We start from the raw sequence: 23,263 nt of genomic DNA, 5'->3' as shown, positions 1-23,263 counted from the left end.
CCTTCTCCTTCAGAACTATCACCTCAACTGAGGTCCAATGGGTCATTGACGGCTTAAGCTCTGGGAGTAGTTGTGGTCCAGATGGGCTGGAGATTAAATTCTTTAAATTGGCTTCTCATGTCTTATCATTCCCTCTGTCTGATCTATTTAACCTATCTCTGACTACCTGTGAAACTCCCTCATCTTGGAAATGTGCCAGAGTGACCCCTCTACATAAAGGTGGTGACCCCCAAGATATTAACAACTATAGACCCATCTCAATTATCAATAGTATTGCAAAGATATTTGAAAAACTTATTTTTAACCAATTATCCAACTATCTCAATGATTACAATATCTTATCTCCACACCAATCTGGCTTTCGACCCAACTTCTCGACGACCACTGCTCTCACAAAATTCACCAATGACATACTATCCTCCTTTGACATTAATATGCGTACTGGTGCCATATTCATTGATCTATCAAAAGCTTTCGATATGGTTGATCACTACCTCCTTCTAGACAAGCTATATGCCATTGGTCTCTCATCAGAATCAGTTTTATTTTTTAATTCTTTTCTTCACAATAGAAGCCAGTGTGTCTCTTTTCAGAGCACTCAGTCTGACTTTAAATCAATAACAAAAGGTGTGCCTCAAGGCTCATCTTTGGGTCCTCTTTTATTTTCTATTTTTGTCAATGATCTTCCACAAATCTGCTCCGACTGTCAAATTCATCTTTATGCTGATGATACTGTAATTGACTCTTCTAAACCTAACATTTCACAAATTCAGCACTCTTTGCAATCTAATTTTAACTCAGTTCAAAAATGGTTTTCATCTAACAAGCTTTTCCTTAATAAGAAAAAATCACATAGCATGTTTTTCAGCACTAGACCTGATTTAATACCCAAAGATTGGTCCTTAAATTTTCTTGATGGTGCACCACTAGTAAATGTAGTTGAATTTAAATACTTGGGCCTCTGGCTTGACTCTCAGTTATCCTTCAAGCCACACATTGACTCAACTACAAAGAAAATTTACTGTCGCTTGAAATTACTGTATCGTTCCATTGATTGTTTCACATTACAGGCCCGGAAAAGAATCATAACACAATTAATATTCCCTATTCTTGACTATGCAGACATTATCTACCAGAACACCACAGAAGCAAATCTTCGTCCTCTCACCGTGCTTTATAACAGCCTCTGCAGATTTGTTTTGAGATGTCCTTACAGAACTCATCACTGTAATCTTTATGAATCTCTGAATTAGTTAACCCCAAAAGCCAGAAGATTTTTTCACTGGTCACTATTCATTTTTAAATGCATTCACTTTAATCTTCCTTCATACTTAAAACAATTTCTAATTCCTTACAGTACACAATACAACCTAAGACATACTGTTCACCTCTTTTTCCGCACTCCTAGAATATTTAAAGAATTTGGTCGCCGTTCATTCCAGTTCAAAGCTCCTTCTGATTGGAATAATCTCCCATGCCAGCTTAGGTCTACTACTTCTCTTCATGGTTTCAAAGCATTACTTCTAACCCATTTGCAAACTCCTTGTTCTTGTTTCTGATTTTGTGTTTGTTCTTGTTTTTATTTTTTTTCTCTTTTTTTTTTTCTCATTTCTTTTATTCTCATTTCTCATTCATTTTCTCACTTATATAATTGTATCTTTTATATCTTCATATAAACTGATATTCCTGTAACTTTCTTTTTCCCACTTGTAAGCACGGATACTACCAAATTGATAACTGAATTGAGATTTGGCTGTCAGTGGATTAGCTGGGGTTTGGAGAGCCTTGTCTGTGTCTGTGTGAGTGTGTGTGATCATGTATAAGTCCTGTAATGGGTTTCACTGTTTTGTTTTTTTTGTTTGTTTTGACTTTGTACTATATGTATCATTTTGTGGAAGGACCCCCTCGAAAATGAGATGATTCATCTCAAGGGGCTATCCTGAATAAATAAATTCAAATTCAAATTCAAACACATCCTGCATTATCAAATCCAGCATGCCTGGCTCCCTAAAAGGGTCCATTCCTGTCCCCCGAGAACAATTGGCCTTAGTTAAAGTGGATGGCAGTAGGGACTGACCTAAATTTGTGTTTTTAAAAGGTGACCTTTGTTACTATGAAAGAAAGTGGATAAAAATGTTGAATTATGTTAAATCAATGCATAATAATGATTTATCTACAAAGCCTAACCCTGTTGGTGAGGAAAACTGGGATTGCTCCATTTCTTACTGTGCCTATTTCAAGTGCTTTGATGAAGTACTGAAGTACTGAAGAAACTCTGTAAATCAAGGCCAATGTCATCAGACTATCATTTTTACTATTTCTCAACATGAGGCTCACCCGTGACTTCTCCTCTAGGCGGGTCATCATAATGATGGTGCATGTCCTCTGCTCCCACACCATCCTCCAGAAGTCACTCAATGTCTCCGGTAGTGGCCCCTGTGTGGCAATGTAAGCATTCTGTTTCCTGTAGCCATCAATGTAATTAGCATTGATGTAGTCACTACCTGGAACTCCTGCAGTGAGTAAAGTTTTACACAGTTAGCAAGCAAATCAAAAAAACAGTGGCACTCCCTTCCTTCCTTCCTGATTTACAAGTTAAATCATGTATTAAATAAGGCTCAGAAAAAACAGACACACTTACTGAGTGTTAAAAGAAAAGATAAGTGATCTAACACAGTGGTAAACATGCTCTTGTCCCTATTTTGTTGGTGTGTTGCAGGATTCATATTCAGAATTAATGTATATCTAAATAAAGAAAACATATTATCAGTTTGAACACTAAAGGTCCTATTTGGGAGAAAAGTTGATTTTTGAGTCTCATTCCCAACTCATTAAATATTGACGCTTTGGGATTGTAGGGCGGGTTGGCCAGCATTCCCATCCTAACCCTAACCCTTTTTACAAATAGGACCTTTAAATATTTTGTCTTTGTGCTGTATTCAGTTGAATGTAGGTCAAAAAGAACTTACAAATGACTACATTTTTTATCTACATTTTACACAATATCACAACTTTTTTGGAATCGGGGTCATATGATGAAATACATTTATAAAACAGAGGAAATCAGAAACAAATGTTTGGCTCAAATATAGCAGTTAGGGTAAAACAAGGCCCTAACCACTATTAAAGAATTACAGTAAGTCTATCTAAAGTCCCCTCTCTTGAGTTGTCTGAATATGTGTCTCTCACCATCCACAGGTGTGAGAATGACCCTGGAGTGGTCGTAAGCGATAACATTTGCATAGCGGTTCTTCGGCTTGTTGACCTCAAGGTTGGAGTTTTCCCATGTAAACTGCTGTCCTGGATCAATAGACTGACAAACAGAGGAGAGAGGGACATACAGAGATGGGAAGGAGAGAGAGCAGGTCACCATTTATTACAATTGTGTCTGTGTTCCTTTCTGTGGTTAAAGCCTGTCAGAGCTCAGAGTGAAGATTCCAGACATATAAAGTGACACAGAAACTAATTAATTATCTCTCCTACAGCCCTGAAAAGCCCTTGATGATCTTTAAGCTCCCTATAGACTGGACTGTTTGGACAACCCTTCGAGCCATCTACCTATCAGCTCAGTGCTAAATATCAACAGAGATCAGATCCAGTGATGAACTCAAAGTAATGCACTTAGGTTCTGCATCAATGTTCTTGGACCTATGTTTCCCCATAGCATAGATTATGTTGAGTGATGGTGGACTAGTAGAATTATATCAAAAGTAAACAGATGAGAACTTGTGGTACATTTTAGTTTTCAATACAGCCAACAATGGAGGGGATAAGCTAGTACCAGCAGCTAGTACCAGCAGGGAAGCCCCCGAATGAAAAGTACAGTAAAACTATGTAAACTATGGAGAGAAAGAGAGGGTGAAGCATGTTCTGATCCACATGTGGGCATAAGTACAGTGAGGAAAGCTGAACTAGTACTGTGGCATCAAGGACTATGTGAAATACCTGTCTCTGCAACACAGTGCCATGGTTTACTGATTTGATGCACCAACATTTCTACCTAAAATAAACAGAAAACTTGTTTTTTTGTGAGAACTTGCTTTTGTTTTTTGTCTTTATTTCCGGCATTATTAATTTTCATTTGCCAATTCTAGGTGTCACAAGAGATGGCAATGTCAGTGAGTCCACAACTTCGAGACTAGAATACAGAGTTACAAAGTAAATTTATTGTCATTTTTGAAATCACAAGGGTTTAAGAAATGAAAAGAAGTGTCATGGTGACAGTCCTTTCAGTCCTTCTACTTCTATTTTGGAAAATGGAGTATTGATGATGATGAGGAGTCTCACAGCCTGGGGAATAAACCTGCTCTGTGGTCTGGTGGTACTTCTGTATATTTTGCCAGATGATTGCAGGGTGAACAGACTGTGGCTGGGGTTGGAGCTGTCTTTTAGTATCATTTGGGCTCTGTGCAGACATCACACTTCACTGCTGTAGCTGATGCTCTATAGATGGTACCAGTGATGTTCTAGGTGATTTTAATCCCCCGCTGTAGAGCCTTCCTGTCCTGGGCTGTGCACGGACTATGCCAGTTTGTGATGTTTCCAGTCAGCATGCTTTCTCTTTGTAAAAGTTGACCAGAATCTGGGTCCAGAATTTAGCCTTCCTAAGTTTCCGTAGGAAGTAGAACATTTTCTGTTCTTTTTTAAATCAGTGTGGTGATGTGTATTGATCAAAAAATCAGCTCCTTGGTTTTGCTGATGTTGAGCAGTAACTCTTTAAGATTGTTGAATTCCTCCTGGTATGAACTCTCATCGTTGCTTATAATGCAACCGATGATGGTTCTGTTGTCCGCATACTTCACCATAGAGTTCTCTTGATGTCTGGGAGTGCAGTCAGGGGGTACAGTGTGAATAGGAGGGGGCTGAGTATACCTGAACTATTGGATGAATTGCCATCAATTTTGGTTAATGGCAATTCATTCACAGTCAAAATCACTTTGTCCAATACCAACACTGATTTTATGATATCTCTTCAAAGTGAGTACCAACATTTTTTAATTTATTTTGCTGGGAATGCAATGTGTGCCTGCTAGATGGTTTCCCATCTCTGGAGAGAGGAAATCAAAAATAATACAGACAAGTGGTTGGGTACATCTGTAACAAAATCAAATCAACTTTGCCTCTTTGAGGCAAGATCTCCAGGCCAGCATTTTCTCTAGCCCAAACAGGCTTTATTTCACCTGCTGGCGATATCCTCCATAACTGGAACAGCCAATTAGCCCTGAACATAAAGACTGGCTTAACTTAGTGGCAGAGAATCCATTGATTGAGTTAATTATAGCCAACCAGCATGACCATAAAACGTCATAAAAATATTTGATTGTTTGGAATCCATTTTTCTCTTCTTTGAAGTATTTACTATTTCCACAGGGTAATGACTGTAGAAAATTACATCATCCCTGTAAAGACTGGTTCCATATAAACATCACTTTCACAATGCTATTCAGTTTGCCACTGGGCTCAATTTCTCCTGCAAAAAAGGAGGCTGCATTATGGCACAAAGGAAGCATGTCTTCCTCTCCTACACTGCAAAAGAAAAAAAATCCTGCTGATGGCAGAAGGAAAGAAGGTGAAGCGGGAGAGTAATATAAACCCGAGGTAGAATAAGAGTGAATGGATGGATAGGCAGCGCTGGTGTTGTGTCAAGCCCACTGAACAACATCTTTATTGACAATTTTCTTATATATACACATGTATACATACACTTATCATATCAAACTAATAGATGTGTGTCTCGTCAACCAAAGCACATAATGTGGCTCAAGTGCAGTAAACAAAACAAAAACAATACCCAAAAAACAAACAAACAAAAAGAAGTCCCAAAGAACAACTTCTCAGACACAAGACAATTTGTGCATAAATCTTAAATGCATATAACAAACTAAGGGCATTTCATCATTCTCCTTATTTGAGCTCATAATTTAACCACGTTGCAAGGTTTACATCACTAAATATTTATTACTCCTCATCATTGTCTACTTGATCTATACATTTCACCAACACATTAAATGGTCCCCATACCTTTTAGAACATATCTTGCTTCCCTTTTCTTAGATATGTCACTCTCTCCAAGGCAAGGTTATCAGCACTTGCCTCTCCCAGTGTGAACAGATGGCTCAAAGCTACATGTGCCGCTCAATCAGTGAACTTTATTGACAATTTTAACATTTTCTGGGAATGCAGACACCTCTTTAAGGCGGATGTATTTTGCCTCAACAAGTCAGGAGTAAGGCTGTTAACCTCCAAAATATTTTACTCTGTGCACCACACATCAGTTTCTCCTGCCAAGGACAACAGGCGAGACAAACCAAAACAACTAATATGTCAGTACTCGGGAGGAGAACTACTGCTGCCTGAGATAAACTTCGAACAGAGAAGACAGCTGAGCCAGGAGGAGGAGTCTTTACCACCGCCATCTTCGCCCCCCAAAGAGGAGTGCCCTCCAGTTTCAACAAGAGGGATCTTCCACTCTCCACCACCCCGAACCTCACCCAACTCTCCGCCCTCTCCAGTAAGCCTCTCCCCCTCCTCCCCCCTCGTGGACGAGATGAAAAAGCTCATCAGTGCTGGAATCAAACTCATACCACGTCCAAATCCCATATTCTCTCCCCTAAATCTCTCACCACCCAGCCCCCTTCCCACCACCACGCTTTAAAAACCATCACCGAAATGTCATCACGCCCCCCACCTCCTCAGAATCGTCCTCTGTCTCAACAGCAGAGCACATCATGTCCATGTAGACAATACAACTAACTCTAACTGATATGTGCCGGGTCCAGGCTACGAAGTTGATATCATTAATATGTCTTCCCCACCAGAAAAGCCCCTTGGACCTCAGGCAGCCTTCTCAATTCTTGTGTTTACAGGTAATAGAAAAATGGTGAATTTGCTGAGAAACAGGAAGTGTCTAAATAAATCTGCTCTCTATTACATTTAGCTCCCATTCCGCGTCAGCCACAAACTGGCGCAAACAATTGCACAGCTGGTTTTGACTCTCTGAATTTAAAAAAAAATCTTTTTTAATACATGATTTTATCATCAAACACAATCTTAATTTTATGTTTTTAACTGAAACCTGGTTGGACCAAGATAACAGTGCAGCTGTTTACATTGAGTCAAGCCCTCCAAACTTCTCTTTCATAACTGAGACTAGAATGCATAAAAAAGGAGGAGGTGTAAGTATTCTGTTTAATGAGTTACTCAAATGCAAGCAAATGTTTTATGGAAATGTTATCTACAGGCCACCTAAATACTGTACAGATTTTTTTGATGACCTTGTTGAGTTACTGTCTCTTATCTGCACTGACTTTGATTGTGTGTTAATTGTTGGTGACTTTAACATCCATGTCGACAAACCTGAGGAAAGATGGACTTAAGAATTGTGTTGTGTCCTTGATAACTTTGGACTCACTCAGCATGTGACGCAGCTCACACACAACAGGGGCCACATCCTCGACTTGGTTATCTCCAAGGGTCTGAACATTTCAAAGGTTCTGGTATCTGATGTTGCTCTCTCTGATCATTACTGTGTTTTCTTTGAGAGTGACATATCTGTGTACACAAATGTTCAAACTGAGATCGTCTCAAAACGCTACATCACTGAAAACACCAGTGACATATTCATTTAGGCTTTCTCTTCCACACCTCCCCTCTCCAGGTTCTTTGTCAATGACCTTGTAGATCATTTCAGTTTTAAAGTTACATATGTTATTGATGCCATTGCACCCACTAAAGTGAAGGTGGTCTCTGGTAAGAAAAAATTTCCTTGGAGAAATGCCATGGAAAAAACGGAATGTCGAAAAGCAGAGCGCAGGTGGCGAAAAACAAATCTGCAGGTTCGTTTTTACATTTATAAAGAGAGACTTCACATTTTTAATTTAGAACTGAAAAAGTCAAGGCAGTCCTTCTTTTCAGACATTATCACCAAAAACAATAATAATGCACATGCCCTGTTTGCTACTGTCAACAGGCTAACAAACCCTCCTGTGCCAGTAGCCTCTGAAGATCTATCTACCAGGGCCTGCACTGAATTTGCATCCTTCTTCACTGACAAAATCCAGAAAATTAGACAAGCGGTCAGTGCCACCGTACCAGGTACAGGAGGTGTGTTGTCCATGTGTCCACCGAAAACCAACTCTAACACCATGACACAATTTGACCCAATCAATGACAACAACCTGCAAGAAATAATACAACATTTGAAATCTTCCTCCTGCTGCCTTGATATTTTACCAGCAGGGTTCTTCAAAAAAGTTTCAGACTGCATGACTTCAGATCTGCTACAGATTGTCAACATGTCTCTTCTCTCAAGCGTCTTCCCCCAAGCCATGAAAACTGCAGTTATTAAACCACTCCTGAAGAAGAACAATCTAGACACATCAGTAATGAATAATTATAGGCCCATATCAAACCTCCCTATTTTAAGTAAAATTGTTGAAAAAGCTGTTTTTCAACAGCTGAACAATTACTTAATAATAAATTGCTGTTTTGATGTCTTCCAATCAGGATTTCGATCACATCACAGCACTGAGACCGCTCTAGTCAAGGTCCTCAATGACATTTATTTAAATACAGACAATGGCAAAATTTCAGTCTTAGTTATACTGGATCTCAGTGCTGTGTTTGATACGGTCGACCACAATATACTACTGGACCGACTGGAAAACTGGGTGGGACACTCTGGTACAGCACTAAATTGATTTAAATCCTATCTAAATGATAGAAACTACTTTGTGTCTATTGGTAATCACACATCTGAACGGATGAAAATGACAAGCGGACTACCCCAGGGCTCCATTCTGGGGCCTCTACTATTCAACATTTACATGCTTCCTCTAGCGCAGATAATCGAAAACAACAACATATGTTACCATAGTTATGCAGATGACACACAAATTTACATAACCATATGACCAGGGGACTATAATCCCATACAAATGCTGAGTAGATGCGTTGAACAAATCAATTATTGGATGTGTCAGAGTTGTCTTCAGTTAAACAAAGATAAGACTGAAATAATTTTTTTTGGAGCCAAGGAAGAACGACTAACAGTCTCTGCTCAGCTTCAATCTGTAATGTTGAAAACTACAAACCAAGCCAGAAACCTCAGTGTAATCATGGACTCAGACCTGAACTTCAACAGCCACATTGAGTCAATTACAACTAAGCCTACTATCATCTTAAAAATATATCCAGGATAAAAGGACTTTTGTCTCGGCAGGATTTGGAAAAACTTATCCATGCATTTATCTTCAGCAGACTTGACTACTGTAACGGTGTCTTTACAGGACTCTCTAAGAAGTCCATCAGCGCTGCTGCTCGAGTCCTAACAAGAACCACAAAAGTAGATCACATCACTCCAGTTCTCAGATCTTTACATTGGCTTCCTGTCAGTCAAAGAATAGATTTCAAAATCCTGTTGTTGGTTTATAAAGCACTGAATGGTTTCGGGCCAAAATACATTTCTGAGCTGCTGCCACGTTATGAACCATCCAGACCTCTGAGGTCATCAGGTACAGGTCTGCTTTTAGTCCCTAGAGTCTAAACTAAACATGGAGAAGCAGCATTCAGTTATTATGCACCACATATCTGGAAAAAACTCCCAGAAAACTGCAGGTCTGCTCCAACTCTCACCTCTTTTAAATCAAGACTGAAGATCTTTCTGTTTGCCACTGCCTTTCACTGAAGCAATTTTAAGGCTTTGAACTGCACTGTGACTTTTATTTTCTATTCTTGTCTCTTTTAAACCTATTCTATTTTAGCCTACTTTCCTATTTCTTAACTTGTTTTACTGTTTTGTTTTAAATTATTTTAAATGCAATTTTTAATTTATTTTAATGTAATTTTTATGCCCCTGTAAAGCACTTTGAGTTGCCTTGTGTCTGAATTGTGCTATACAAATAAATTTGCCTTGCCTTGCCTTACAGTTGTGCTGTTATTTTGTTCCTCCATGATCATGTTTGTATAAACTACTTCAATGTAAGTCATCGGTGTCTCTGAGTTTTCTTCATCTCTTCTGAATGGTCAAGTGATCCGAAATTTCACAACACTGCTCACCTGCCTTCCCTCGTCTTCGTCATTCAACTCATTGTTTAAATAAACCTTTTTACTCAACACCAAGCCTTGTGTTTCTGCTTCTTGGTACGCAAGTAGCCAAAATGTAACATCAACAGTTTATGATATCAACTGCAGTGACTACTGGTTTCATTCTTGATTACTAGCAGAGACTAAGAGCTAACATTAAGAGGGCCGCCACATCAAACGTACATCTGATCTAACTATTTGCTGCACTCATTGGTAATAGTAGAACCATAATATCTGTTCCTTGGATAAAAACACCCAGTCTATGCAATGTGATTTTTGACTTTGACAGTGTCTTGTGGAGAGTACTGTGAGAATTAACAGTGCTGTCCATACTGACAGTAGGAACTAAAGACTGTTCTCGGTGGATGTTGGATTCCAGGGTTGTCTTCTCATTGATATTATTTTTGATTTTAATCTACAGGACTTTCTGTCTTGTGGTTGGGAGTCTTACAGTCATTGTGGTTTTCACACTATGTGACTGATCAGTGACAGGGAGTCACACTACAAGATCAGACACTCAAGATGTGAAACGAGAATGATGCGGTCCACACAGTCCAAGGTGTTTGTGTGCTGTTTTGCAGCGGAAAAAAGGAAGAAAAAAATTATACAGGTGAGAGACTGGATGATGATGAGCAGCCAGCAAGGATTTTTTTTTTGTATTTTATTTTTATTCGAAAGAGCAAGTTGTTACCATTTCCATTACATATAACCTTTTACAGACATTACAGACTTTCCTTTAAGATATATGTCCATTGTTTAACTCCCTTTCTGCTGGGAATTAGGAAAGATGGTTGCAAGAAGTCCAAATGTCTTTGTCCATATTGCTTTTCCAAGAGTTTTCATCTTTTAAGTCTTTACAATAACATACTGTATGAACAACAGAACTGGGGAGCTTACTTCTTTTGATCATCCAGATGTACATATATGGAGAGAGCATGTGATCACAAATTACAAACAGAATCAAATAAAGTCCAATCTTAGTGGTTTTACATACTCAATCCATTTAGTCCAGATCCACTTTGTTTTTGTTGTGCTCTTTTTATGTGTTTTTACTAGTACATTAACGGCCGCTCATGTACAGTACAGTAGAGCCGATCTGCTAACAGCTGCGGATTCTTATTACATCTGCAATAAGGACAGCTACAACTGGGACTTCATACCCCCGGAGATCCGGCGCTCTACCCCATACGATACAGATCAGGTCTACTGTAACATCTCCAAAGCATTCAAAGCCAGCCCTCTTCCACATCTGGGACTCTCAGACCATCTGTCTCTGTCTCTGATCCCAGCATACAAAAGCATACTCAGCTGTAGACAAAGACCAATTATGAAGACAGTCAAAGTATGGACTGAGGAAGCCACCTCAGCCCTGCAGAACTGCTTCAAGGACACAGACTGGGATGTTTTTGCTGAGGGGACAGACCTGGAGGGACACACGTCAGCTGTTAACTTCTGTGCTGAGACTGTTTCAGAGACAAAAACTGTTAAAGTGCTCCCCAACCAGAAACTGTGGTTCGACGGCTAGGTGAGGACCCTGCTCAGGACACGGGATTCTGTGTTTAAGTCTGGGGTCCTGCAGGCCTACAAACAAGCACGGCAAAGCCTGAGGAGAGGCATCAATGAGGCCAAACGTAGGTACAAGCAGCGCATAGAGGAGTACTTCAACAGCAACATCTCCAGAAGCATGTGGCAGGGGATAAAGACTCTGACCGGCTTTAAGGACAGCTACACAGCCACTAACCTCACAGACCGCACACTGCCAGACTCCCTCAACCACTTCTTTTCTCGCTTCGACTGCCGGATTGCTGCTGACACACATCCGGCACTACCAGGGAAGGTAAACGCCATTCAGTTGGACCAACATCAGGTCAGATCCACTCAACGCGAGGAAAGCAGCTGGTCCAGACGGAGTCACCAGCAGGATTCTCAAGGCCTGCGCAGACCAGCTAGCAGAGGTATTCACCACCATCTTCAACCTCTCGCTACTACAGTCTGCAGTCCCCACCTGCCTGAAGTCAGCAACCATCATACCAGTCCCAAAGAAGGGTACAGTGAGCTGCCTTAATGACTATCGCCCAGTTGCTCTCACCCCCATAATCACCAAATGTTTTGAGAGACTCATCCTCTCTCACATCAAATCTGCCATCCCTACTGACCTGGACCAACACTAGTTTGCCTATAGAGCGAGAGTGCTGTTTGTGGACTTCAGCTCAGCATTCAACACGGTCATCCCCCACAAACTGAGCAACCTGGGCTTAGGCAGTTCACTGTGCACATGGATACTGGACTTTCTCAGCAACAGACCACAACACGTCAGGATGGGAGGCCACACATCATCCACTCTCATCCTGAACACTGGCACACCACAGGGGTGTGTCCTCAGCCCCCTCCTCTACTCCCTCTTCACCCATGACTGCTACCCCACCAACACCATCGTCAAATTTGCTGATGACACGACCATAGTAGGACTGATAACAAATAACATCAAGTCAGCCTATAGGGAGGAGATTCAGCATCTGACAGAATGGTGTTCGAACAATAACCTGGACTTAAACACCTCGAAAACAAAGGAACTGATTGTGGATTTCCGGAAATCCAAACGCACAGAGCTCTCTGCCCTCTACATGCACGGGGAGGAGGTAGAGAGGGTAGAGAGCTTTAAGTTCCTTGGGGTTCACATCTCGGCCGACCTCATCTGAACCACTCACATCTCTCATCAGGTGGGGAAGACACAACAAAGACTCTACTACTCACCTCCCTCACCACCTGCTGACCAACTTCTATGGTTCAGCGATAGAAAGCCTCCTGACCTACTGCTGCACAGTGTGGTTCTCCAGTTGCACAACACTGGACAGGAAGGACCTGCAGCAGGTGGTGAGGGCACCGGAGCGTGTCATCAGGTCGACACTACCCCCTCTCAGAGACATTTACACTGGCTGACTCCAAAAGAAGGCCAGCTGTATTGTTAAGGACCCCACTCACCCCGGACATTACCTGTTCTCCCCCCTGCCCTCTGGGAAGAGATATAGATCTATCAGATCTAAAACAAACAGACTGAAGAACAGTTTCTTCCCACAGGCAGTGAAATGCACAACCCCCCTCCCCTTCACCCCTCACTCTCTAAAGACTTTCACATCAGTTGAATAAACCCCCACCCTAGAACTGAAGTGCAATAACCCCTCCACTACCACCCCTCACACACCTCATTTAAATAATCACCTGTGTAAATATCCACTTGAACCTCATGTTATTTATCTTGTTGTTTATATTTTAATACTATTTTTATCTATTTTTTTATACTTGTTTATATTTTATATTTATGTCGAACAAAGAGCTGCCATCCATGTTTCGTTGTTTTTGAAACAATGACAATAAAAATCTATTCTATTCTATCTGATAAAACTTTTCTTTTTGCACTCTGAGGGAAAATGACAACTTGTCATTCATAGTCCAGTTTTCAACATAATATCACCCAAATACATAATTTCACATTTGAAAGGAATATGAAAGCAATGTTTACTCCAAATATATTATTTATATGTTTCTTATGATCTCTTGCCAATAAGTTCTAATAACCCGACAACTCCAGAAAATATGAAAGTGATTGGCTCGATTAGTCCCATGAAGTCTCCAACAAGCATCACCACCACCCTGATGTTGTTTCTGGATGAGTGTAACAAAAAATCTCACAATACTTTGCCAGCCGAACTCATTTGTTTGACCGTTTACATATTTTCTCCCAACTTTCTGCAGAAATCAGTACATTTCCATCTTTTTACCACTTCTTGTATTTTGTACTTCTATTATCGTATTTTGTGCTCCCTTGTTTAGATTTTCGGATGCTGTTATATAATCTGGATATGATTTTGTTGCATGTTCTGACCTCACCTAATCTGCAAATCTTAATTATTTCCTGCCAGGGTTTCAAAAGAGTATCAAGCATGGAGTCACCTGAAATCATCAGTTAACCCTGTAATTTGTTATCTGCTAAAAGGGCTGTTGTTGGTATTTCTTTTATCATCATGCCTTCTATATCCTTCCACCCCACAGTGTATGTTAGTGAACATGAGCAAACAAATGGTCTCAGCTGAGCTGCGTAGTAATATTCCCGTAGGCAGGGAAGGCCCATTCCCCCCTTTTCTTTTCATAATTACATTATTTTATATTTAATCCTGGCCCTTTTCCTCTGCCATATGTATCTTGATATTAACCTGTCCCAATCTAAAAATGGTTTGACTGACACTGAAAAAGGTAAAGCAATCGTGGAAGAATATTGACTAATTGACTCAATCCTGGATGTTAAGATCAAACATTCTATCTTTGTATATCTGACTTTAAATTTAAAAGGTCCATACTTTTGATCAGACATTTTTGAAAGGTCCTTTGGCAGAGTGACTCCCAGATATTTAATGTATTCTGCATCCCATTTCCATTTATATAGGCTCCTAATTTCAGTTGTTGGGTCATAGTTAAAAGGTAATACCTGAGTTTTATTAACGTTAATTTTGTACCAGAAAGCAAACCATATTCCTTTAGCATTTTCAGCAATTTTGAGAGTGTCTGTGTAGGTTGTGTTAAAATGATCAATAAATCATAAGCAAATAAGGCAAGTTTTTGCACACCAGATGACATTGTTAGCCCTGTTACATCAACCTCTGCCTGATCCACTGCCTCAGGGGTTCTATAAACAGGGTGAAGAGGAGCGGCGATGCACAAAACCCTTGTCTCGTTCCTCTTTCCAGAATAAATTAGTTAGTTAAATGACCATTCATTTTAATTTTACCCATTGGTTTATGATACAGTGCGTCAAATGTGTCAGTTATGGTTGTATGAAAGCCAAATTGTAATAATATCTTCTATAAAAAGGACCATCTCACTGAATCAAATCCTTTTTCTGCATCTAAATTCTATAAGTGTCTCCAATATTTGTTGTGTAACTGAAACCCGTCTGGTATTCTGGTAGGATCAATTCTTTTCTATTAGATAATATGGAGGTGAACAGTTAATAGTCTTAGAATTAGAGATAGGGATAACTCCCGCATTCTAATTTGTCCTTCCCCTGCTTAGAAATGATAGAAATTATTGCATCTCTCCATGAGGGGGGAATCGTTTTCTTTGCCAGCACCCAGTTTAATGTTGTTAATAGCGTTGGAACTAAATGATCTTGCATTGTTTTGTACCACTCTGCAGTGAAACCATCAGTCCGTGGAGATTTTTCCTCCCTTTAGTCTCTTGCTGATTGTTGTTCCTCTTTTGTTATTGTAGATATTTATCATTTTGCTCTTTTGTGACTTTCGGCAATTGTACTGAAGACAAAAGGGTATCAATCTGGTGGTCATCGTTCAATTGCGGTTGGGAATATAGTACTTTGCAATATTTTTTGAAGCACAGTTAAATTTTCCCTAGTTTCTATATCCTTTGTTGCAGGGTTTCTTATTTTGTGTATAGTTCTGTCTGCTTGTTGTTTTTGTAACTTATATGATAAAAGCTTCAATGATTTTCTCCCTGTCTCGTAGTATTGTTGATTTGTAGAAAGAAGCTTTTTTTTGTATTTCCTGTGTTTTTATTTAATCTATTTCTTTTTTAAGATTTATAATTTTGGATTGGGTTCTTTTTAGGGTTTCTGAATGTTCTGTTTGGAATTTCAATTCATCCTCTACGTTTTTGAGTTTTTGTAGTCTAATTTTCTATTTATGGGAGGAAATAGCAATTATTTTGCCTCTAATCACTGCCTTTAATGCATCCCAGAGTCACCTCTTTGTATCATTGTGTTCCAAGTACGATTTAATTAAAATTTTCATTTTTTCTTTGATAGTTGGGTTATTTAAAATGTTTGAGTTCAACCTCCAGAGAGCAAACCTAATCTTATTATCAAGGTGGACTGACATGTAGGCAGGATTATGGTCTGAAAGGGTGCTGGGGCCTATTTCACAGTCTTTTTTAAATGTAAAAAAGTAGTCTATCCGAGAATAGACAGCGTCCATATAATAGAATAGAGAATAGCAGATGAGTAATGTTGTATATAGTCTTGACCAGTTGGATTTACCTGATCTGCGAGAGGAAATATAAATATGTTTAAATCCCACTTTATTCAATTTAACATGTTCAGAGTCGTCAAGGTGAGTTTCCTGGAAATACGCTATTTGGATTTTATCTTTCTTTAGTTTTGACAAAATTTTTTAAATAAAAATAAAAGTGGGGGGGTCACGTGACAATGGCTGACTAGAAGACGTGTTTGCACTGAGCTCCCGCGCCCACTCGTCTTTAATCACATTTAATACACGTTATTGTTCTCACTTTGGCCTCTTATATTGATTAAGTGGCATGAGAATCAGCGGTGAATAGAAAAAGTGCTTTTTTGACAACAAGTGATGTCGAAACAGACGAAAATCAACTCACGAAAGATGACGACTGCTATGAGTGCTAGCCAAACACCAGACTCGCCACCAACAGGTGAGGAGCCCTCGCCCGCCTTAAATACCACAGCTCTAATCCGCGAGGTGACTCAAAACTTCAGCGATATAATGGAAGAGAAATTCTCCAAGTTCACGGAGACTCTGGAAAAAATATCTACTACGCTGGAGAGCCAGTCGAAACGCATTACCGCAGCAGAGCAAAGAGTCTCGGATGTGGAGGATGTGGTGACCGGGCTGGAGGGGAGACTTGCTGAAGCAGAGAAAAAAATAAAGATACTGGCCGCTAACATGGATGATATGGAGAACCGGAGCAGACGGGATAACATCTGGCAAACACATACATACATACATACATACATACATACATACTGGCAAAAAAGTACAAAAGACATGAAGGACAATTGGAGGCCCGGAATTACTTGCAAAGTATATGAATTCATTCACAGCTCTTTCACATTGGAATACAAAATGCTTAACCTAACTAAAAACACCAGAAGTCTCTCTGTTGTGAACTAATATTTGTTTGGAACTCAGAATAAAAAAAATATTGGTTAACTCTACAGCCAATGGCCATTGTGTGTGTGTGTGTGTGTGTGTGTGTGTGTGTGTGTGTGTGTGTGTGCACAAGAACTATTCTATATTATCTGAGCTCTTGTCACATGGCTGCAATCTCCTCCACAATGTTCTTGAGCTCTGCTAATTTTGCCTTGTAGCTCCTCCTCAGAGCATTTAATTTTGTTGTGAGCTGGGCCATCTGACTGCCCGCCTTGCCCTCAGCCTCTTCTGCAAACCTGTCTGCGTCTCTGGCCAGACTTTCAGAAACCTCTTGGACAGTTTTCCTTTTCTTTTTTAGTTCTTCCAGGTGATCCTCTAAAGCCTTTCTCTTCTTTCCCTGTTCATCAGACTCCTTCTTCCTTCTCTCTTGATCAAGGTGGACAAGGTACTTCGACCTGGCTGATGCCACAGAAGTCAAGAGCTCTTTCGTGAGGGGAATCTTGGTAACCCCGCCGTGTTGAGTGACATAATCACACACAAGCCTGTGCGCAACAACAGTGTCCCCCTGCATGTTGCAAGTTTCTTTAAGTTGGTCCACACACTCCTGAGATGAAAATAAATAAATACATTAAATCCAACCATTGCAATTTTATAGTTCAAGTTATTGTCTGAGTCTTATTCTGTTACTTCTGGTATTATATCTAGTATGTGCTGTTGATAAGAAAAAAAATCATGAAAAAAAAATAAAAATAAAAAATCATGCAATGCTTGCTACTAAAACATTTTATGTTACTTACCTTGACATGTTTCAGTAAGTCCTGAGCCGTCGCATGCCCCATAAACTGGGACCCCAGGTACCTTGACTGGACCTGCTTGCCTTCCCAAAAACGCACGTGCAGATCCAACTACTTGGTCTTGTTCGTTTGATTCAGGCTTTCGTCGAACATCAGCACGAACGGGCCCTTAACTTTGGAGATGAGGTCTCTCTTGATGAAATCGGCTAATCCAAATCGCGCAATGTACGCCGTCTTGTCTTTTCTACACTTAAAAGTTTTCGCTATCTCAGAATCCGGGAACATGGTCTGGAACAGCTCATCAATGTTCTCATTACCAGTATGTGACTGGTGCATAGTTACCATGTGAAAAGTCCATAGCACCTCCGATTTTAGTGTGGGTGTAGACCCAAACGCTGTCCGGAGGTCGACTGGAGTTGCAGCAGACTGGCTGATTGAAAGCATTTGCTGCTGGCATTTTATGACCGCTTTATATTTTTCTGATTTGCAATGGGATTCCAATGCCTTGATGCCCAATGTTCCAAGTTTCAAAGTTTTCTTGCAGAAAGTGCAGTGTGCTTCATATATGTTTCCATCCACCGGCTTCAACCATGCATTAAATTGATCGTTCTGGAGCCACAAATCGTTGAACCTGCACTTACCCATCTTATGCAAGTAATTCGGCTTGCTGTGGGCTTTCGTTAAGTTTTCTCTGCTGCTATGCTAAGCTGTAACAACACACCACTGCGCGCGCACAGCACACTAGCTGGTGGTGCTCGATAAATTCTGACCGGGCAGCACAGGTAGCCTACTTTAGTTCCGTTTTGTAGTTACGTTATAGCGTCCTCAAAAATTGAAACATTTAAAAGCGAGACTGAAGTTTATGCATGTTTTAAATAAAAGTAGCGTTAATAGATTTTTAAGACCTTTCAAAATCGTATTTAAGACCTTTTATGAGATTTTAGGAGAATTTTAGACATTTTAAGGCCTTAAATTCAAATTATTGGATTTTAGACTTTTTAAGACCCCGCGGATACCCTGTTCTATGGTTCGAGAGAGGCGGTGGGTTTTCAAAGAGGTGTGTCAGGCTCTAATAAACAAAGGTATCCGCTTTAATATGCGCTTCTATCCACTCTGACTGTGAACCACATCGGCACCGAACACAAGTTTGAAACACGAAAAGATGCAGAAGACTTTCTCAACACACTGGGGTAAAGTCGGACAGGAGTCGCTTTCAATTCATAACTTTCATCTTGTCTCATCTGAGGGACTACATGGACGCCTGCTAAGGTCTGCATGAGTTTGTCTGCCTCATAGCAGCTATTCTGTCTTGAGAGAGCAACTCAACATAAGACTTTAAAAGGGGTAAATGGTGACCTACCGCCACTGTCTTTTTTTAAATGTATCTTTTCTCTCTTTGTCAAGATCTGTAGTGTGATATAGTCACCCCTTTTTATGCTCACTCTAATATGCTAACAATTAATGAGGGGCATACTCTGTGGTTGATAATAGCAGTAGAGGCTGTTACGTTTGTTTTCTTTCTCCCTTTCTTCTGTCTCTCCCTTCCCTAGTTTTTCTTCAGGTGCTGACAAGGTGATGTACTGCACCTGAGAGGCCATGAAGCCACCGCCCCCTTTTGTGTTAATTTCTGGTGTGGCCAATCACCTGACTGGAGGCCCAATAAAAGGGAGCCTAGCTGAGGAGCTCACTCTCTTTCATTTTGGCATTTGGTCCTTACATAATACACATGCTCTGGCAGACTTGGTTTTGTTTTGGATTTGCAAAGGTATGTGGTGGGAGAAAGGAGTTAGGTAAGTTGGGGTACCCTGTACATTTCATCACATAGTAAACTCTGTCTAAAAACACTAGTTTAGCGGTGGATGGATGCAATTTGTGTATCGTTTTCAAAGTTGTTTTGAACTCTCCTTTTTTAGAGAAGATAGAGGTTTTGTGTTGTGAATAAGAATTAGTATAGGCCTTTATTTTTGTTTTATTGATTTCATTGTTTTGGCAGTCCACCTCCCTCCTTTCCTCCCCCACATATTGTAAACCAAGTTGTGAGTTAAGTTTATCCTCATTAAAACATTTTTTCTTTAACCACTAACATTATCTTGTCTGAATCCTTGATTTGTCGTGTTGCCGTTCCCTGTTCCCCCTGGACAATAAAAAGGGACGTAACAGAGGCTTTATGGTGGATCATCAGGTGGAATGATAACAGACAGGTAATACCGTCATGTTGTGGGAGCAGGGGTGGGATATGGAGGTTTATTTTGTTTTTTTTGTTTTTCTTGCTCCAGAAGTGGAAACTCCTTTTAGCAGCACATGCTCCTATAGTACTACCCAGTGGGTAGCTTTTTGTTTATTGTTTTTGATTGTTCATATCTCTTACTTTATAATGTTATCTTTATGCTTACCTTGCTTTCTGAATATGAAGAAAGTTCTAGTTGTTTTCCCATCAGTAGAAGATGGGAATATTCATACCAGCACAGTTCACCTCGTTCATGGGCCAAATAATACTGTATTGCACTCTATTAGTTATAATGGGTCAATTATCTCTTTATCTGGATCATTCTTTATTAGTTATCTGATCAAACAGCCATTGCAACACGAGTCATAACACTGAATGTCAAAGGAATTAACCACGCCATTAAGAGACACAAAATACTTTCCATGCTCAAAAAAGATAAGGTACAAGTGGCACTGTTACAGGAGACTCACCTTACAGACTCTGAACATTTAAAATTAAAGCGTGATTGGGTAGGCCAAATTTATTATTCTTCTTTCAAAATTAAAAAAGAGGGGTAGCAATACTTATCCACAAACATCTTGCTTTTACACTTGATAAAGTCATCCATGATACGGAAGGAAGATTTGTAATAACCACTGGGTTCTGATATGGAGAACAAATTCTAATAGCAAGTGTTTATGCGCCCAATACTTTTGACAGCTCATTTAATCCTAAATTACTGGCTAATATTTCCTCAGCCTGCCCGCCTTATGTATTACTTGGAGGGGATTTTAACTGCGGTCTGGCTCCTGAAATGGACTACAGTCCACCTAAGACCCAGCCTCTCTCAAAAATGGCAAAGGCGACGTTGGCCCTTTGCTCAGTCCCCGTCACTCTTTTTCTAGAATTAATTATATTTTCGTTTCAAGATCAGTCCTCAACAGGGCCGGAGACTGCTCCATCACCACCTGTATTCTGTCAGATCATTCATCAATATCTATAGAACTCCTGCCACCTTACTATGACCCTTTATCTGGACATTGGCGTTTAAACCCATTGCTTCTTAGTGATCCTGCATTTTTGACATATTTAGTAAATCAATGGGAACTTTTTATCTCCACAAATGATTCACTGGAGTTTTCTGCTTCTACCTTATGGAAAACAGGCAAGGCCTTTCTCAGGGGGTCCATCATTTCTTACACAGCTGCAAAAAGAGTACATTGGCAAAGCAGTTAGAGCTTGAACAAGATATTGCTACTTTAGAAAGAGATTTTAAAGCATCTTTCTCCACCTCTGTGTTGAAGAGGTTAGAAGTAGCCAGGTCTGCTTTGGATCAATTACTAACTCAAAAAGCAGAATCACAAATATTTTATGCCAGGCACAGATTATTCAAATCCGGTAACAGACCCGGCTGACTACTTGCTCAACTGGCTCAGGGCAAGGCAGGGTGCCATGCAATACCCTCACTTAGAGATAAGAAGGGTGGACAACATTTTGAAACCAAAATAATTAGTAAAATAATGAAAGTTTTATCAAGAATTATACTCATGTCAAAATACATAAATTCTAAGAAAAAGCTTTTTTGACAGAATTAATCTCCCTACTTTGTCTGCAGAAAACAGAAGATCTGTGTAGGTCGATCACAGCCCAGGAAGTCCTAGAGACCTTGAAATCCCTACAGGCACCAGGGCTCCAGGCCCTGATGGGTTCAGGTTCAAGTTTGTGGTGGGCCCTTTAACTAACATGTTTATGGAATCATTTGAAGGGGGCATGCTTCCACCAACTTTAAATCTCGCCCATATCTCTCTGATTTTAAAGAAAGATAAGCGTCCTGATATTTGTACATCTTACAGATCCATAAGCTTACTTGGGGTTGATTATAAAAAATATCCAAGCTTCTGGCTAGGAGGTTTGAGGAGGTTTTGCCCATTTTGGTCAGACCAGATCAGACAGGATTTGGGTAGATGCTCCCACTCCAATGTCTGACAGCTTTTAAATGTTATACAATTTTCACAAAAAACAAAGTTCTTGCTGTTTCATTGGATGCTGAAAAGGCGTTTGATCGGTGGAGTGGGAGTATCTCTTTGATGTTCTGAACAGGTTTGGTTTAGGTCCTGGTTTTGTTGGGTGGGTTAAAGTTCTGTACAGGTTTCTGGCTGCGAGGGTCTTGGTAAATTGTTCAGTGTCGGATGTTTTCCCTTTGAGTAGAGGTACAAGTCAGGGCTGTCCCCTCTCCCCTTTATTATTTGCACTTGCGCTTGAGCCACTTGCAGAGGCTATTAGGGTCTACCAAGGGCTTTCTGGTGTCAAATTAGGAGACATTGAACATAGAATCTCACTCTATGCGGAAGATGCATTGTTGTTTATTACTAACCCAGAGCACTCTATCCCTATTTTACTACATAAAATTAACTATAACAAATCAGAGGCCTTGCCATTGGGTGACTCTGGGGATTGGGTTGCTCCTGCCAATTTTCCTTTCAGGTGGTCCACCACAGGTTTTACTTATCTGGGCATCAGAGTTTCAGCAGACATTAAAGAGCTATATAAACTAAATTTTAAAGCAACTTTGATATCAGTCAGAAATGATCTTCATAGGTGGTTTGATCTCCCGCTGTCTTGGATGGGCAGAATTAGTTTGATCAAGATGAATGTACTTCCCAGGATATTATACCCTATGCAAATGCTGCCACTTAAGATCAATAGGAGAGTCATTTTAGATATTGAAGGATTTCCGTCAAAATTCATATGGCGTGGAAGGGAATCTAGATTAAAGATGAAGACTTTACAGTTGCCAATGGACAGAGGGGGTCAAGCACTTCCTAATTTTCTTTATTACAATTGGTCCTGCCATGCCCGAATAATATCAAGTTGGCTTAAATAGTTTTTACATCAAGGAGAGCCACCTGTAGATGTATGGTGTTGTGCCCCTCTCTCTCTTTTCAGCCTTATTTCAACTGACATAAGAGAACTTCCAGCAGAGGTTAAAAACAACCCTATCATGGTTAGCACACTTAGAATTTGGCGGGATATCTCTAAACATATTGGCCGCAGAGATTTTTTCATTTGGGCTTCAACCTTTAATTAAGAATAAAGCTTTCCCTCCAGGCATAGGAATGAGTATTTTTGATGACTGGTATTCAAAGAAACTAAGATTTGTTTCTGATTTTTTCAAAGATGGTAATTTCATGTCATTTGAAAATATTCAGAATAAGTACAAAATACTACATAACCATTTTTTCGGTTTTCTCCAAGTGAGACATTTTGTA

General features: G+C 40.0%; 1 protein-coding gene across 1 annotated transcript in view; it reads right to left on the bottom strand.

Moving 5' to 3' along the window:
• The window catches only part of LOC141004605 (receptor-type tyrosine-protein phosphatase F-like), a 448,688-nt gene that overhangs the window by 101,661 nt on the left and 323,764 nt on the right, over positions 1 to 23,263 (bottom strand). The window contains exons 20-21 of the mRNA XM_073476198.1: positions 3,190 to 3,313; positions 2,338 to 2,513 (exon numbers count right to left, since the gene is read on the bottom strand). Coding sequence (XP_073332299.1) covers positions 2,338 to 2,513; positions 3,190 to 3,313 — 300 coding nt within the window. The remainder of the gene's footprint in view (positions 1 to 2,337; positions 2,514 to 3,189; positions 3,314 to 23,263) is intronic.

The sequence above is a fragment of the Pagrus major genome, chromosome 11 (assembly GCF_040436345.1).
Source record: "Pagrus major chromosome 11, Pma_NU_1.0".
Taxonomy (NCBI): Eukaryota; Metazoa; Chordata; class Actinopteri; order Spariformes; family Sparidae; genus Pagrus; species Pagrus major.
Note: the sequence above shows the minus strand (reverse complement) of the source record. Positions and strands in the feature narration are given on the sequence as shown.